The 15572-nt window shown below is 56.5% G+C and overlaps 1 protein-coding gene across 5 annotated transcripts in view; it reads right to left on the bottom strand.

Moving 5' to 3' along the window:
* Window positions 1-3763: 3763 nt before the first annotated feature.
* Window positions 3764-15572, bottom strand: part of POC1A (POC1 centriolar protein A) — a 70934-nt gene continuing 59125 nt past the window's right edge. For all 5 annotated transcript variants that reach the window (XM_045530069.1, XM_045530070.1, XM_045530071.1 and 2 more), the window contains one exon: window positions 3764-4509. In XM_045530069.1, coding sequence (XP_045386025.1) covers window positions 4411-4509 — 99 coding nt within the window. In that variant the 3' untranslated portion in view covers window positions 3764-4410. The remainder of the gene's footprint in view (window positions 4510-15572) is intronic.

The raw sequence follows: 15572 nt of genomic DNA, 5'->3' as shown, positions 1-15572 counted from the left end.
GGATGAGGCCCTGTGCCAGGGCAGCAATGCTCACAGGAAGTGGCCCGATGCCCCAGGGCCATCCCCGACCTGCCACTGCTGCCCTAGTGTGTGTGGCTGCCTCCTCAGCAGCCTGGGTGCGGTGGGGCAGGGTGGAGTGGGGGTGCCTGGCGGAGAGAGAACCCCTGGGGGGAGTCTGGTCCCCCTTAAATGGCCACACACCAATTACAGCTGGAGCCATCAGGGGCACATCTTGAGCAAATCATTTAGGGAGATGAGGTTAATGACAGGGAGCAGGGGCAACAGGACCAGTGTGACTCACCACGTTCTCACTTGCTCAGCGGGCTGGGTTTCCGGGATTCTGGGCAATCACAAACACCCACCCCCAAGCCTGTGCTGGCCCTAGTGGTGGTCTCAGTGACAGCAAAAGAGGTAGCCTTGGAGTGCTTGCCTCCTGGGTGGGGAGGGGCCCAACTCCCTACTTACCACTGGGGACGTGGCGGTTAGGGAGGGCCGTGGGATCACAAGGCGGTAACTCTGACCACCTAGAATTTCAGAGCCAGCAGGACCCTGGGACCACAAGCCCCCCATCCCCATTGACACATGGGGTCAAGTTCCAGGGAAGGGGCCCAACCTGCCAGAAGTTCCCCCCAGGCCGGTGGCGGGTGACATTAACAGTCACACATTGACCACACACACTCTGTGCCAGTCACTGTACTGCATGCCCAATGAGGCAAGTACCATCTTACAGAGGCCCCAAAGGGTCACGGAACTAGTAGGGGACAGAGCCAGGATTTGGACCTGGGTAATGGGTGAGGGCCCCGACCCCACTGCTCTGCCCTTGCCTCACAGAACCCTGTCACCATGAGGTCACGAAGCCCTGGCAAGCACATCTCGGGACAGAAGGCCGACCACTGTGCTTGGGTTCCTGCAGCAGGCCAGCTTGTGCCACCTGAGTCTCTGGAAAAGTGGGTGGCTGGGTGGCCACAGGCCTGTGGGGACTCGGGGGTGAGAAGCAGCAGGGCTTGCCATGGGCGGGGTGCGACTCACAGGCTTCTTCCTGGGAGCTGCCTGGCTTGGTCATCGAGGACACCCTCAGCTTCTCCAGTGCCAGGTCCATCCCTGAGAATCTGGCAGTGGGTAGGCGGGGGATTGCAATTTAAATCACAGACATCTATTCTTTTATTTCACGTTGGAAAAATTAGGGCATGAAGGGGTGGGGGGTGGGAGTTTGGGAATTGCTGCTGAGACGCACTTCCTAACAAAAAAAATGCTAACCTAACCTCATCTTCCTAACAAAAAAGAGAGAGATGCCTGCAATTTGGTTTTCTGGGAGCTCAGTTACCAAAATCCAAAATTAGGAGAGATGACGGCAGAACCGAGGCATTTGCATTTCCAGAAGGGCTGCTTTTGTGCTTGGCAGCAAGAGTAGGGGATCAGCAACAGCCCCAGCCACAGGGGGGCCATTGGGTAGGGCTGGCAGGGAGTGTCATTTGGGGAGACACCACAAGAAAGGCCCTGTCACGTGGCCCCCAACCTCATCAAGCCACCTCAAGCCCACCCAGGCCCCACACTTCCCCCTGCTTGTGAGGGCTCCCCACACCCAGTCCTGCCCCCACCATCCCAGACAGCATGCTGTCCAGCTCAGGGTCCTCAAGCATCTTCAGGAACTGAGGCGAGGGGACAGTGGCCCCAGTAGTCATAGCTCTCTAGGACCCCCTACATCCCCCTACCCCAGGAGCAACCTGGGACCCTGGATTCTGACTCAGAACAGTGAGGTCCCAGGTCGGGGCTCACATGAGCAAGAAAAGGAACTCTTTTGGGAAGAACCTAGGCCGCAAATGAGAGCCTTCGCCCTCCCATAGCTCTGCCCCGGACATGTTGATTCGCTTCCACCCCAGGCTTGGGGAAGGCAGGTCTCTGTGCTGTTTCAAAGACAAGCGCAGCATTCCAAGAACCGTATTCCCCCCCAGTTCCCTGTCTGGCTGGTGGCTCCATAGAGGGAGGTCTGTGGGTGTGAGTGTGCGGGAACCGCCTCAGGAGGGCCCGCCCGGGCCACTCTAGCAAAGCCCTCCCACACAGCCCGTGGCTCGGCCTGCCTCTCTCTGGAGAACCCATGTTGGGCTGGGCCCAGCGGTGAAGTCCCGGGGCTATCCCAGGACACGCCAACATCATGCTACAGGAAAAAGCGCGTGTGCAGGGGTTGAGTAACCCTCCTGTTTACATCTGATAACCGGTGGAGCTTCCACTGGCAACAAACCACCAGGGACACACACCACACCACTGCCCTCAGACCAGCAGACCAGTTCCCTCAAATCTACATGTCCTCCTGCAGAGAAAAGTAGATTTCAGACATTCCAAACTTGACAGTGGGGTAAACTGAAGACAGGGATGATGGCAACCCCAGTCTGGCCTGTAAGCAAAGGCTGCTGTACAACACCTTAGAGACCCTGCTGCCCCCAGCTAGGGGCCACCATCTGTTTTTGGAGATGACTGTGCCCTGGGCTGGCTGCTCAAATCATCAGAGTCCCAACACCTGGTAGGTCCAAGACCAGGTCTGGAAGCCATAACAGTCTAGGGCTGGTCAGTGGCAAAAACGCTGGCATGGGAGGGGGCTCACAAGGTTGGCCCCACAAGCTGCATCCCCTCTGAGCAGGCTGATCTGTGGCTACTTAGACACTCCTTAAAAGCCTCTGGGGCCCAGGCACAGTGGCTCACTTCTATAATCCCAGCACTTTGGGAGGCTGAGATGGGAGGCTCACTTAAGGCCAGGAGTTTAAGACCAGCCTGGACAACATAGCAAGACCCCATCTCTACAAAAAAATAAAAAAATTAGCTGGGCACGGCAGCATATGCCTATAGTCCCAGCTACTCAGGAAGCTGTGGCAGGAGGATTGCTTGAGCCTAGGAGTTTGAGGCTGCAGTGAGCTATGATGGCACTACCATACTTCAGCTTGTGTGACAAATTGAGACCCTATCTCTAAAAAAAGGACAAACCTCCAGGGATAAGGAGCTTACTACCTCTCAAGGCAGCTGAGAGCCCTATCTGCCAGTCTGGACCAGCAAGGTGTGGTGCAGCACTACCTTGTAACCACCTGGAGCAATGGCTATCATCACCACTTCACAAAATAAGAACCTGAGGCACAGAGAGGTTAGGTCACAATGTTGGGGTCACACAGCTGGCAACAGGGAGAGCCTCAGGACTGATCCTGGACTTTAGCTCTCTCCTGACCCAGCGCAGGCTAGGGGAGGCAGCTTCCCCATTCTTGTTCATCAGAACTCGACATAGCTGCCCCTTGTCAGTCTAAGCACTTAGGCGTTCAGGCTCTGCTCCTACCTGGAAGCCACAGAGGCTGGGAACCCATTAACCTTGTGGTACTGATAGCTCCTGGGAAGATCTAACACCACCCCCAACCCCTCAGGGCAGGGCAAGTGCAAAGACCCCTCCCCCAGGCTTGCTGAGCCCCAAGAAGCCAAGGACTAAAGGCGTGGGCAACACAGAGACACATGGAAACACGGCTTCCGCAGCACAGATGCAAAGGAGCCCACGGAACCCTCATGAGCAAACGGAAACACGGGTGCGGAGGCCTCCGAGTCCAGGGAGGAGAGGGGTGCGTGGGGCTCTGGCTACCCTCGCTCCCCCAACACCCGTAGCAGCGGCAAACAAGGGTGTCCTGGCCTCAGAGGTGATCCTGGCAGGAGCCCTCCCAAGCCACCATTTTCATTCTCCCTTTGTGAGCCCTGGGGACAGGAGAACTGATTAAGTCCCACCCAGGACAAGCCATTCCTGCAACAAGTGCAATAAAGTCAGTTTTAATTTTCAGTTCCTTTGCCCTCACTCATGCAGGGAGGAGGCCCCAGTGAACATGTGTGGATCAAAAACCAAGGCCATCGCAAAGTCACCACCCACTCCAGAGGGCTTGTTCCTGGACAGGCCTGACTCGGATGGGCCCACTTTGGGCCTTTGGTCAGATTTACAGAAAATTCCTGGCTCATCCAACCAACAAGTAGTCAATTCCTAAGCCGTGGCAGGGGTGAGAGAAGTCAGTCACGTGTCCGAATGGCAAGGTGAGTGAAAAGCAAGGCATCTTGGGACCACTTCCTTCAGAGCGGGAGCTATAATCTTAGGACTCCGAGGTAGCAAACGTTTTCAAGCGGCTCCTGTACATTAAGTGAAACACGGTCCTGGCCGTCGGGCCTTAAGCATCCTTTCTGCGTGGCCCTGTCCGCTGCGGATGTCTGGCTGCTGGGGGAGCCACCCGGTGCCAACAGCAGGGTGCAGGGCAGAACTGCATAATCCTGGGGCTCCGGTACGGATGTGATTCCCACAAAGTTGAATCCCCTTTATTTATATGCCCAAGTCCCACAGTACAAATCCCTGGCCTGCCACCCCCCCCAAATCGACCAAGCTCCTGATTCTTGCTCCCCCGATCATGGTGTCGTTCTCTGCATGATTAGCTGCTGGTTCTCCAGACACTGCTTCAGCTTGTCTTCTGTCAGCGTCAGCCGCTGCTCCAGGATGGAGACTGTCTGCAAAATAAATGGTCAGGCTCAGAGGATGGAGGGGCCCCTGGGCTGCCCTACTGTCGTCCTTGGCCAGTCCCCACTCGGCTGCCTCAGCCCACCGCCCAAATGTCAGGTGCCAGCACTTCCTGCCCAGGGGTTCTTTCTGCCTGACTTCTTGTTCCTGGTGGCTGCTGGACAGCCCGTGCCTTCATGTCCACTCCTCCCGGCTCTGTATGGTTGATCTCTGATGTGTGTGGGCAGGGGAGGAAGCGAGGGAAAGCAGACAGTAAGTCCCCAGCCCTCGGTCATTTCCCAAGACAACCAAGGGGTCAGGAATCCCCAGCCCTGGTGGTCTGGCATTTAGACTGGAGTCTTGGAGCAAACCCAGCTTCCTCGTTTGGGCCAGGCTCTGTCCATAAACAGCTGGAGACCATCAACCATCTCCATTCCGGAGGTAAGAAAATTGCACCAGCAAATGAAGGCACTCCACACCTGGAAGTACCTCCTATGCTGGCAGGGGACAAAGGCTTGGAGGTGAGTCACCTGAGCCCAGGAGGGTCTCTGCCTGTCCAAGTCCAGTGAGGACTACCTTAGGATGTGCCATCTAGGGGTTAGGCCTGGGGCAATCATAGGCAAATGACAACACAACTCAGCCCATTTCCTCATCTGTGAGTGGGAAGGCCAACACCAAGCTTGTCACATAGGCAAAACTCAGTGTGCCCAGCACTTGCTCAGCTCGGCCCACATGGGCCACTGTGACCATGCTTGTCATGTTGCCTTCTCCAGGCTGAGCCCTGGCTCCCTGGTCTCTCTGCCACACCCAGCATGACGGCTCTCCTGTGGACCTTGCCACCTGGCCTGCCAAATGCCCCCAGCTGCTGGTGCTGCTTGTTTCAGGGGCCAGTCTGTAGACAGGGCTCCCAGACAGGCTGCAAAAACCTGCCCACCTCCTCTGGCTTTGGACCGAGGGGCAGTGGTGTCTGGGAGCCCACTGTTCCCCACAGAGGGGCTGGCTCACACCGGCCGTGACGGCTCTGCCCATCACGTCACCTCCCTCACTGAGGGAATGCCAGGCCCACACCAGCCACCGGACGAGTCCACTGTGAACCCGGCAGGCTGGATTCCTGCACTCTGTGGCCTACAGGCTTCAGAAGGATCAGATTAATTCACCTGTGGGCTTTCCCAAGCGGTTTTGCCCCTTCCCCAGGGCTGCATGAAGGCTCTGGGCCTCGGTCCAGTGGAAAGGAAACTTTCCTTTCATACGTTTAATAAAACATTGAAACATTTTGGGAGGGAGTTTCCCCTCTAAGGCCGCTATAAATTCTCACAGCATCCCGCACGGATGTCAGCTGCCATGGAGGGTGCTCCGCCTGGTGGCTGGCCCCTTCAAATGAGCTGGCGGGGCTGTGAGGGCTCTGAACCCTGGACCACAGGGCAGAGCCTGGCAAAACTGCTGCCCATGGAACATGAACTGCACCCTGAGAGGCTGAGCTGGGAGAGACTATCACAGCCGGCCAGCCGGGGAGGGGGTCTGCATCTCGTAAAAGTGGCGGCGGAAACAGCCCCCGGCTGGCCTGGGGCAGCATTCCTGGAAGTTTCCACTGGCTGCTGTGAAACTCACACAGAGCCAAAATCATTCTTCATCCAGACTTTTTCCGATGGCCCTGAACTCAAGGCCACAGTGGGAGAGCTGAGCCTGCTGCTTTTCCTCTTCTGCCTTTATTTGTTACAAAACTTTTCACGGGAACCAACTTTCTAAACGTGGACATAGTACGCCCAGAAAACCGGGTGATGTGCTGGGCCAGTTCCACGGAGGCCCGTACTGGCAGGGATGTGTCCATCACATCTGTCGATATTAAATTCTCTGAACAGAGAAGCATCACCTATTTCCCAACCCGCCCCTGGCTGAAGGGTGCCGGCCCAGCTAGGGGCCCTTCCTTTCCGAGCTTTGAGGGGGCATGTTATAGACAAACAGGCTTTTAAAAAGTCCGCCACCCCTCAATCCTGCACCTCCCCCCTCCCTGCCACTCTCCAGCTTCTCCTCTGCCTAACCAAGCCTGCGAAGACACATGTCACCTCTGTGTTTGGTCTCTGCTTCCCCTGTCCCTTCTGCCCCCAAGCCTACTCTGCCAAGGGGCCAGGTGGTGACCACCATCATCAGGTGTAAGTCCGCCAGGCACTCCCCAGACACTTTTGATCCCACCAACCCCCTGTGAGCTGGAAGAGGGCCGGGGAGAAGAGGATGCTTTTTGGATTTCTGTACACTAGAATGCTGTCTGGGATTCTCCGCTCCATGTATTTTTGTTAATAATCCTATTCCAGTAAAGCATGGGGCCTCATTTTCACAGAAAATGGTTATTTTTCATGATAAGATGAAACCTGGAAATCCCATCCTCACATTCTGCTGATGTGCCTTCCTTCCACAAGGGAAAGGGCTCCCCCAGTTAGGGCCCCCCTCAGGGGCGTCCAAATGGGAAAGGTCAGACACACTCAGGGCTGGTGGTGCAGACAGGCCGGAAGGCTGGCAGCCGCCTGCAGGGAGTCTGCCCAGGCCATAGGCAGCCGGGCCCCCACAGTGCAACTGTGCTTTCCCCGGCTGCGCTGGGTCCTGTGGGTGGAGAAGAGAGCACCCGGGACAGCATGTGGCGCATGTGTGTCTTTGCATCCCTGGCAAGGACTGGTTTGGGGCCACATCATGTGGCCTTGTTTGTAGTATGTGTGACCTTTTCCTGTCAGATCAGAGCAACAAAGGGTGAGTACATCCCCACAGCAGTGTCAAGAGCACAGCAGGGCTCAGTAAATACATGCTGCCTCGGTGTCCAGAGGCCGCGACCATTCCCCGCCCCCGCTGCCCACTGCCACCTGCAGCGGAGCTGGGGCCATGCCGGAGACCCACCCCCAGCAGGCCCAGTCAGCAGGCTGCTTGCTACTTGACTTGCCTCGCCTTGTCCGCCTGGGAATTCTCCTGCCACACAGTGCCTGGCCGTCTGGAGACAAGGCCACACCTGCCCTGGAGGGCGAGGAGCACTTTACAGGCAAACCCCTCTGCAGTCTTGACTTTCTTTTATTCAAGGGCAAATGAGAATTGACCTTCCAAGCAGCCTGTGACCCACACTGCCTCCCGCCTTGCTCTGTACAGAGGAGCAGGGGCCACAGGTCTGGTCCCAGCCCCTCAGAAAGTCCCCAAGGAGGTGCAGGCTGGGTCAGGTGTCAGCTGTCAAGAAGGAAAACTGCCCTGGCTGACACAGGCGTAAAGGGAAACTGAAGAAAGGGTTGGGGAGCCCAGGGCTCTGGCTTCTGGGTAGGCCTGTCTGGGCAAGGTGGCCAGGGAAGATGGCCCACCTCCCAGAACTCCTTCATTCTGAGGTCCAAACTCTTCCATAGTGAGGCTCCTCTGTCTGTTGACCTTGGAGGAACCAGGCAGCTCATTCCCCCCCCTCCCTGGCCCCTAAGCCATCCTGGCAGCTGAGTCCTAAGTCCTTTCTGTAATCAGGGGGTGGAGACCAGACTTGAGGGAGACTAGCGGGAGGTCCCGGGACCAGGCTCTGGAGGGTCACTCTAATGATTCCTGATACCCTCAGCTCCCCAGGCTTCCTTTGGTAGCCGATGTTCACGGAGCACACATGTTGTGCCAAGCATGCTTCAACAACCCTTCAGGGTAGGAGCTTTATCATATCCATTTTTCAGATAAGGAAACTGAGACACAGTAATATTAAGCAACTTGTGTAAAGTCACATAGCATACAAATGACAAACCTGGAGTGTGAGCCCTTGTGGCCTGGCTTCAGAGTGCGCGCTAAAGCATTTGGGTAGCGTGCATCTTGGCTTTGTCCCTGTTGTCAAGCATACCTGAGGAGGGGCCTGCTGGTCATGTGGCCCCAGGAGACCTGCTTGTCCCCTACCTCCCACTTCCAGCCCTGATGCCCAAACCTAAGCAGCCTAAGGAGAAATTTGCCCTCCCCAGTGGGGGGCCAACTCCTGCCCTCCTTTAGGTCACTAGGCCTGGCCACTCCAGACTGAATGAGCAGAAGCTCCCCACCTGCAGACCGAGGTGGGGCCGCATAGCCCTGAGGGCCACCCAGCACCCGCCTCACACCTTCAGGCCACTCTCAGGCAGTTCCCAGGCCTTGGATGTCACCTCCCCCTGAAAAGCAAAGTCTCTTACCTGGCTAAACATTTAGGCTTGAAATTATCACAAAAGTTCTAAGAATAATTCACTTCAGCCACGAAAAGGCAATATTATAGGAACAAAAAGGACATACTGACAAGAACCTCTTAATATTTACGCAGTGAGAGACTACGCTAATACCTTCACTTTGGAAGGCTTCTTTCACTGGGGTGCTTGTGTCGCTCTACCGTAAGTGATCAGCTCTAAAACAGGCTGTGGGACTTGCCCAGGTCACTGCCAGGTGCCTCATCCCCCTTCAAAGACTGGGTTCAACTTTAAACAAGCACCTCCCTCCCTAAATTGGAGCAACAGGAAGCCAAAATGAGGACCCCATACCTGGGTACTGTCACCCTCACCTGACACTGTTCCCCTCTCAGGCTCAGGATCCTCATGTTGGGGAGCCTGTTGGGATGTGGTCATCAGGGCTCCAGAAGTTTTATTTTCAAAGTCACAACTGTTAGAGGGTCACCTGGGATCTCATTTATTAACCACCTCTTCCTACTCTGTTAAAAGCAATTTCCAGGCCAGGCGTGGTGGCTCACGCCTGTAATCCTAGCACTCTGGGAGGCCGAGGAGGGCGGCTTGTTTGAGCTCAGGAGTTCGAGACCAGCCTGAGCAAGAGCGAGACCCCGTCTCTACTAAAAATAGAAAGAAATCATATGGACAGCTAAAAACATATATATAGAAAAATTAGCCAGGCATGGTGGTGCATGCCTGTAGTCCCAGCTACTCGGGAGACTGAGGCAGGAGGATTGCTTGAGCCCAGGAGTTTGAGGTTGCTGTGAGCTTGACGCCACGGCACTCTAGCCCGGGCAACAGAGCAAGACTCTGTCTCAAAAAAAAAAAAAAGCAATTTCCAGGAAACCATGGCCCTCATGGAAAGCCTTTGTCTTCAAAACACTGTTTGCCATCGAATGCATTCTGTTGTTTCTCTAGACCAAGGGTTGGCAAACTACAGTTTGATGCCCATTTGTGTAAATAAGGTTTTACTGCCATGCCCACGGGTTTATGTGTTGTCTATTGCTGCTTTCTGGCTACAATGGCAGGGCTGAGTAGCTGTGACAAAGTCCTATGGCTCACAAAGCCTAGAATATTTACCATTTAAGGAAAAGTTTGCTGACCCCTCCCCTAGACTCTCTTAACTCACTCAAATCCTTACTGAACACCTCCCCATGCTGGCCAAAGGTGACAATGGTAAGACAGACTCAGCTGGGCCCACAAGGTGCACACTGGTTCAAGGACACAAATGCAGTCGGCCATGCCGGGAAGAATGCAGGGGTCTGGCCTGGTCAGAGCCAGAGGCAGTGGCACTGAGGAGGTGAGGAGCGAGCAGAGGCTGGGGAGCAGTTCATCAGGCCGGAAGGGCAGGAAAAGCGTGAGGGCCAAAGGAAGAGTGTACGGGGCCCTGAAGTAGGAGGGAAGGTAAGGGGCAGGAGGCTGGACCAAAGGAGGCTCATGTGCTGATGAGGACAGTAGGCCTCGGAGAAGGCAAGAGAAGGGGCTGGGCCCAGCGGGCCATACCAGGCAGCTCCAGCTTTACCCTCAGAGCAGCAGGGGGTCCTGGTGGGGGGGGTCCTAGGTTAAGGGGTTTGAGACCCCTCTGGCTGCTACATGGGGATGATCTAGGGAGTGACTGGGTGGCTGTGGGAAGGTGAGGTGGAGGCAAGAGATAAGAGGGCATGATGGTGGCACCATCTGGTTGGGGCGGGGGTGGGGGCTAGGGAGGAAAGTGCACAAAACCAGAGATATCCACAAAGAATGAACCAACACCACCTGGTGGTGAATCAGACAGGGGATCCAAGGGAGGGGGAGACATTCCCTGAGGCTGAGGACACAGGCCGAGGACTTGGCCCTGTGGGAGAGGCAGAAGATGGGCTCCAGATGGGACAGGCTGAGCGTGACAGCCCCCAGAGAGAGGACCAGGCAGGCACGGGTGGTCTGACAGCAGCAGTGTTGTTTTGTATTTTTGAGACTCCTACTGCTGAGATCCTCACTATGGGGCAGCCAGGGAGCCTGGGGGACAGGAGGGTGGGCAAGAGGGCAGTGAATCCACGAGGCTCTGGATGCCGGGATGAGCATCCCAGCTGGTGAGCAGAGGGCCTGCAGGCTCAGGAGGATGTCAGCGATGCCACTAACACCCCCTGGAAAGCAGCCTAGCTCCTCAGTGACGAGGGAGGGACGGCCCAACCCGGGTGACCCAAACTGGGTTGGGCCGTGATGCGGTGCTGGGGACCAAAAGCAAGAGCATGGTGAGAGGCCAGCTTGGGCTGGCTCTCCGTAGCTGGACAGTGGGTCTCGGAGCCCAGGCCAAGAGCCGGGGTTTCCAGCATGACTCACCGCCTGTACTCTCCAAGGAAAATCCTCCCAGGAGACACCAAACAATGACATTGTATTTGAATCCTAATTTTCCTGCTCGGGGGAGAGAAGACACTGTGATCTGTCTCCTATTGGGGCAACATTAACAGGGTGAGTGCCTCTCCTCTCGCTCACAGTTCAAGACGTGTAAGATGTTTTATGTAACACCCTAAAGGGCCTTCTGAGCATGGTATAAAAAGAACTGATTTTAAAGTGACAGGCTTTTATTTTTAGTCTCCTAAAGATTGTAGTGATGCCCAAAGAAGTTGCACCAAAATGCCAATCTTCAGAGACATGTCTGGCACCTGGGCCCCCAACTCCAAGTGGAAAAGGAACACAACACTGGGGACATTCTGACAGCCCCCCCTACTCTGCATCTCACCACCTCCAATGCGTCTTTCTCTACCAGCAGCAAGTTATCAGGTGTCTGCTGAAGGCCTGCCATGGGCCCCGCGGGGCTCTGGGAGCCGAGCGGTTGAGACCGGCTCCCACCTTGTCCTCCATGCCTAAACTGGCCAGTCCAGGTGTCCCGCATGCACACCTGGAAGAGGCCAAAGGGGGTTCTGCAGGGCCTCTGTACTGAGTCTGCCACTGGGGAGGAGCACGGGCAGCGTGACACCCCCATGGGCTCTGCAGAGGTCCAGGAAGAGTGCTTCTCTGGGCAAGGCACAGAGCAGGGGGGAGCCTAGTGCTCCCAGAGAGGGTGAGACCCCCGGCGAGGCAGCGAGGAAGGCAGGCACGACTCACCCAGCTGTCCCTAACGCCACGTGGAGTGATGCCCGGTTCTCATGCCCACGTTCTCCCTCCCACTCCAGCCACACCTGGCGCTCTCCTTGGGCTGTGCGGCCTTTCCTTTGTCCCTCCTTTCTCCTGCTCACCACCTACTCCCCAGATTCCCTGCTTTCTCCTGGTCTGACCTCCCCTTCTTTCAGCCCCACAGGCCTCTTTTTCTCCCTGGCCTGGTTTCCTCTTGAGGTGGGTTGTCCTGGATTTTTCTCTCAGCTCTCTTAGTTCTCATTTCTGTTTCCTCTTAAGGCCTCTCTTTCACCCCCTTCTCACTTTGTGTTTGGGGCGAAGGCAGAGACAACTAGAGCAGCGTGTGTGTCTGGCCCACAGGGACTCAGCTCTGAGGGCAGCCCAGGCTCCTGCCATGGCTCTGTCACCTGCTCTGGGGCTGACGCGGGGCCACCAGGCCTGGGAAGGAGAGTGCTAACTCTGAGGAAGGCCTCTGTCTGGAAAGAACACAAGATGGGCCGATGCAAGTGCTGTCCAGGTAGAAGGCACAGCATGCACAAAGGCCCTGAGGCACATTCTTGAAACTGCCAGGTGGCCAGTGTGGTTGGGCTTGAGTGGTTGAGCAGGAAAGAGAGAGATGGTGGCCACAAAGGAATGGATCCCAGGGCCCTCAGCCCGAAAGGAAAGGGAATGGAGAAGCCTCCACTCCCTGTACGGTGTTACTAGGCTCACAGGGCTGAGCAGGGACAGCCAGGAAGGAGGGTGCACCCTCATGTCTGTGGCCAGTTTGTAGAGTGCTGGTTCCAGAATGAACTCTGGGAGAAGAGGCTTGGCCCAGGAATTGACCAAAGCCACCTGGTCCTACAAGTGGTAAAACAGAAGGGAGTGGACTGGCACTTCAGAACACAGAGCAAGGGTGCGCCCTGAGGGCCAGGTCCCGTCCAGTAGCTGCTCCTCCTCCCAGAGCCACTGTTGTCACCACCTTTGCTGAAGGCCTCCCTCAAGCACCCATGTGCAAACGTGGCAGGGAAGCTAAAGCCATGACTTCTCCAAAACCCCGGGGGCTATGGGAGTCCCACAGGCCCTCACCGCCCTCCTCGGGGGCATCCAACATCATTCACTCTACACATTTGTCAGGAACCCACCCTGGGCAGCAAACAAGACCCTGGCTCTTCAGGGCTTCCAGGCACTGATGCAGCCTCAGCACCAGTCCTGTCTTGGCTGGTGGCAAAGCTGCTCCACTACCCCTGACAGCAAATGACATTTTAGAGGGTGGAAAGAACAAGGGTGATCAGTCAGTCACTTTATCTGCATTTCTCAGATATTTGGCTAGAGCCTTAAAAATACTTCCATGTGTGCAAGCCTCACTCAAGGCTTCCCTACTTGACCCCCAACAACCCCCAGCCCTGGGGCAGACCTTCTTCCCAGCAGCCCCCTGTTCCCTTCCCCATGGGCCAGGGCACTTCCCCATGTCTGTGTCCTGCTCTAAGTAGAGCCCTAGGTGGTGCCCAGGGCTTCTTCGGTGAATGGCACAGGTTTCTACAGTGGAGCTTCCCTCCCGGGGCTCCTCTATGAGCTGGAAGATAGGTGGTGCGGAGATGGACAGGGTGGCTGGGCCGCGTGGAAGGATGGAGGCAGAAAGCCGACGTCTAGCCAAGTGTCTCACCAAGCACTGTGCCTGGGCTGGGGGTACAGAGGTGAGGGGAGCTAGAACGGCCCTGGCTGGCAGTCTAGTAGGGAGGCCAGGAGACCTGGGCGTCAGGGTCCGATGGGGCAAGACAGGGAGCCACATACATACACTGAGAGAAAGGAGAGGCAGGACCTGGGGGAAGCCTGGGAGAGGGCACAGCAGGGCCAGGCTATCCCAGGCCCCTCTGGCTGCTATGTCGGGCTGCCTGGGGCACCATCGGCAGGGGCAGTCATGTCAGGGCTCTGCTGAGAGCAGCGTCCTTGCCAGACTCAGCGGGCCACCCCTGCCCGGGCTGGGCTCCTTCTGCACGAGGCCTCCCAACATCCAGTCAGGGCTGGAGGCCCAAGGGGCTCCCCTCAGCACTTGGGTTCACTTCCTGCCTGCTCCTCTCAATCCCCGTCCCCACACCTTGGCTTCCTGGCTGCTCCCCCTTGCTCTGCTCCTGGGTCACCCTGGGTCACCCTTCACCCCCTGCCCTCCTTACATCTCCATATCTCTTTCCTACCCAAGAGCTCAGGAATAAAGGCCAGACCCTGTGGCATGTCATTCATGTGACCATCCAGGCCCTTTAGCACCTGTCACTACTGCCCCCCCCCCCATGTCCCCCTACCTGAGGCCTGCTCCATCTTTTCTCCCGAGCCTCCTTGCCCCAGTGCTCCAGCGCCTGCCTTCCTCCCCTCCCGGCACGGTATGGCTGCAGCACGGGTGTGGGGCCTTGGAAAATGCCATCGGATTGATGCCCAGTAAGAACACAGGCTCCTCAGCTGTACAGCCTGGGTTCCAGTGTGAACTTGACCACTAATTTACTGAGTGGCCTTAGATAAGTTACGTGACTCAGGGCTTTAGCTTCTTTGCCTGTCAAATGCAACTCTCACTGAGCCACTGCAATATTCATATTAACAGGTAATATGTATGTAGCTCTTGCTCTGTGTCAGGCCGGGGACAGGGGTGTGCCTGGGCAACATGACTCCCCCAGCCATTGCCCTGGCTGAGCTCTGGGGTGCTGGGGAGCCCTGGGCATAGATGCAGCTCCACGAGGGCCCCAAAGATGTGGTCAGGTTTGGGAGGTTCTTGGCTGCTGGTGCCTGTGGTCTGGCTGCCTCTTAAAGTTCTCCTGTGATGGAAAGTTCCTTTTCATCATTTCCCAGATCGTGGTTGATTTGGGCTCCCCCAGGAGGTCTCCCTGGTGGGACTGGGGCTCTCTAGCCCCCTCCCTGCCAACACAGAAGCCTTGATTACTGCAGGGTATGGGGGGGTCCCAGCTGCCCTGGGTTTCAGGGAGAGGGCGCAGTCACCCAGTCACACTACCGGGGACACTTGTGCCAGCGGGGGAAAGTCCTGGGTCTGGCCATTGGCTCAATACCCCTGATCTCAACTGTGCTGCACAGAATGTCTAACTTTCCTTTGGTTTCATTTCAAAGATGGAAAATGTGGAATTAATCTCCCCTGTAGCATGGTTTTGACTTCACTCAGATTCTAAAGATCTAAAACAGATGCAATAAAAGGGGAATCTCTTTGCTGTGGGGTCTTGTGAGCTATCAAAGCAAAGTGGGGCTGCTGGGCCCGCCACCCACCCCCGCTCTGTCTTGTCTCCTGCCAGCTCCAGCTTTGTCTCTTGGTGTGTGTCTGTGTGTGTGTGCATGTGCGTGTGTGCTCACACATGTGCATGCATACAGGGCCCTGCCTTGCTGATGGTGTCCCGGCCAGCCCGCTGCCACCCGTCAGGGGTGGCTGGGGGGCCGGAGGGGCCAGCACAGCACCCTGGGGACAGAGGCTGCTGTTCTGAGCCCAGCCCTTCCCACCACCCAAGCCTCTACTTCCTGGCCCCAGCCACTGCCCAGCACCTAACGGTTTGTGGTTCAGGAGCCTTCCGGTCAGAGGGTATCAACGCTGGCCCTTGAGCAGCCTGTTGCCGTCAGTCAGTCTGAATGCCAGCACCGTGAGGACAGGGGTTTTTGTTTATTCTTGTTCACTATTGTCTTCCTGCTCCCAGACAGCACCAGGCACACAGTAGGTGTTATCTGAGTACTAGATAGACAAATGCCCAGCCCTGAGTGCTGTGAGAATGCACAGAACACACGTCCTACACCTGTCAGCCCAGGTCCCCAAGGCCAAAGGGCTGCGTATCTGGGGACAAGCC

This window comes from Lemur catta, chromosome 18 (genome assembly GCF_020740605.2).
Source record: "Lemur catta isolate mLemCat1 chromosome 18, mLemCat1.pri, whole genome shotgun sequence".
Classification (NCBI taxonomy): Eukaryota; Metazoa; Chordata; class Mammalia; order Primates; family Lemuridae; genus Lemur; species Lemur catta.
Note: the sequence above shows the minus strand (reverse complement) of the source record. Positions and strands in the feature narration are given on the sequence as shown.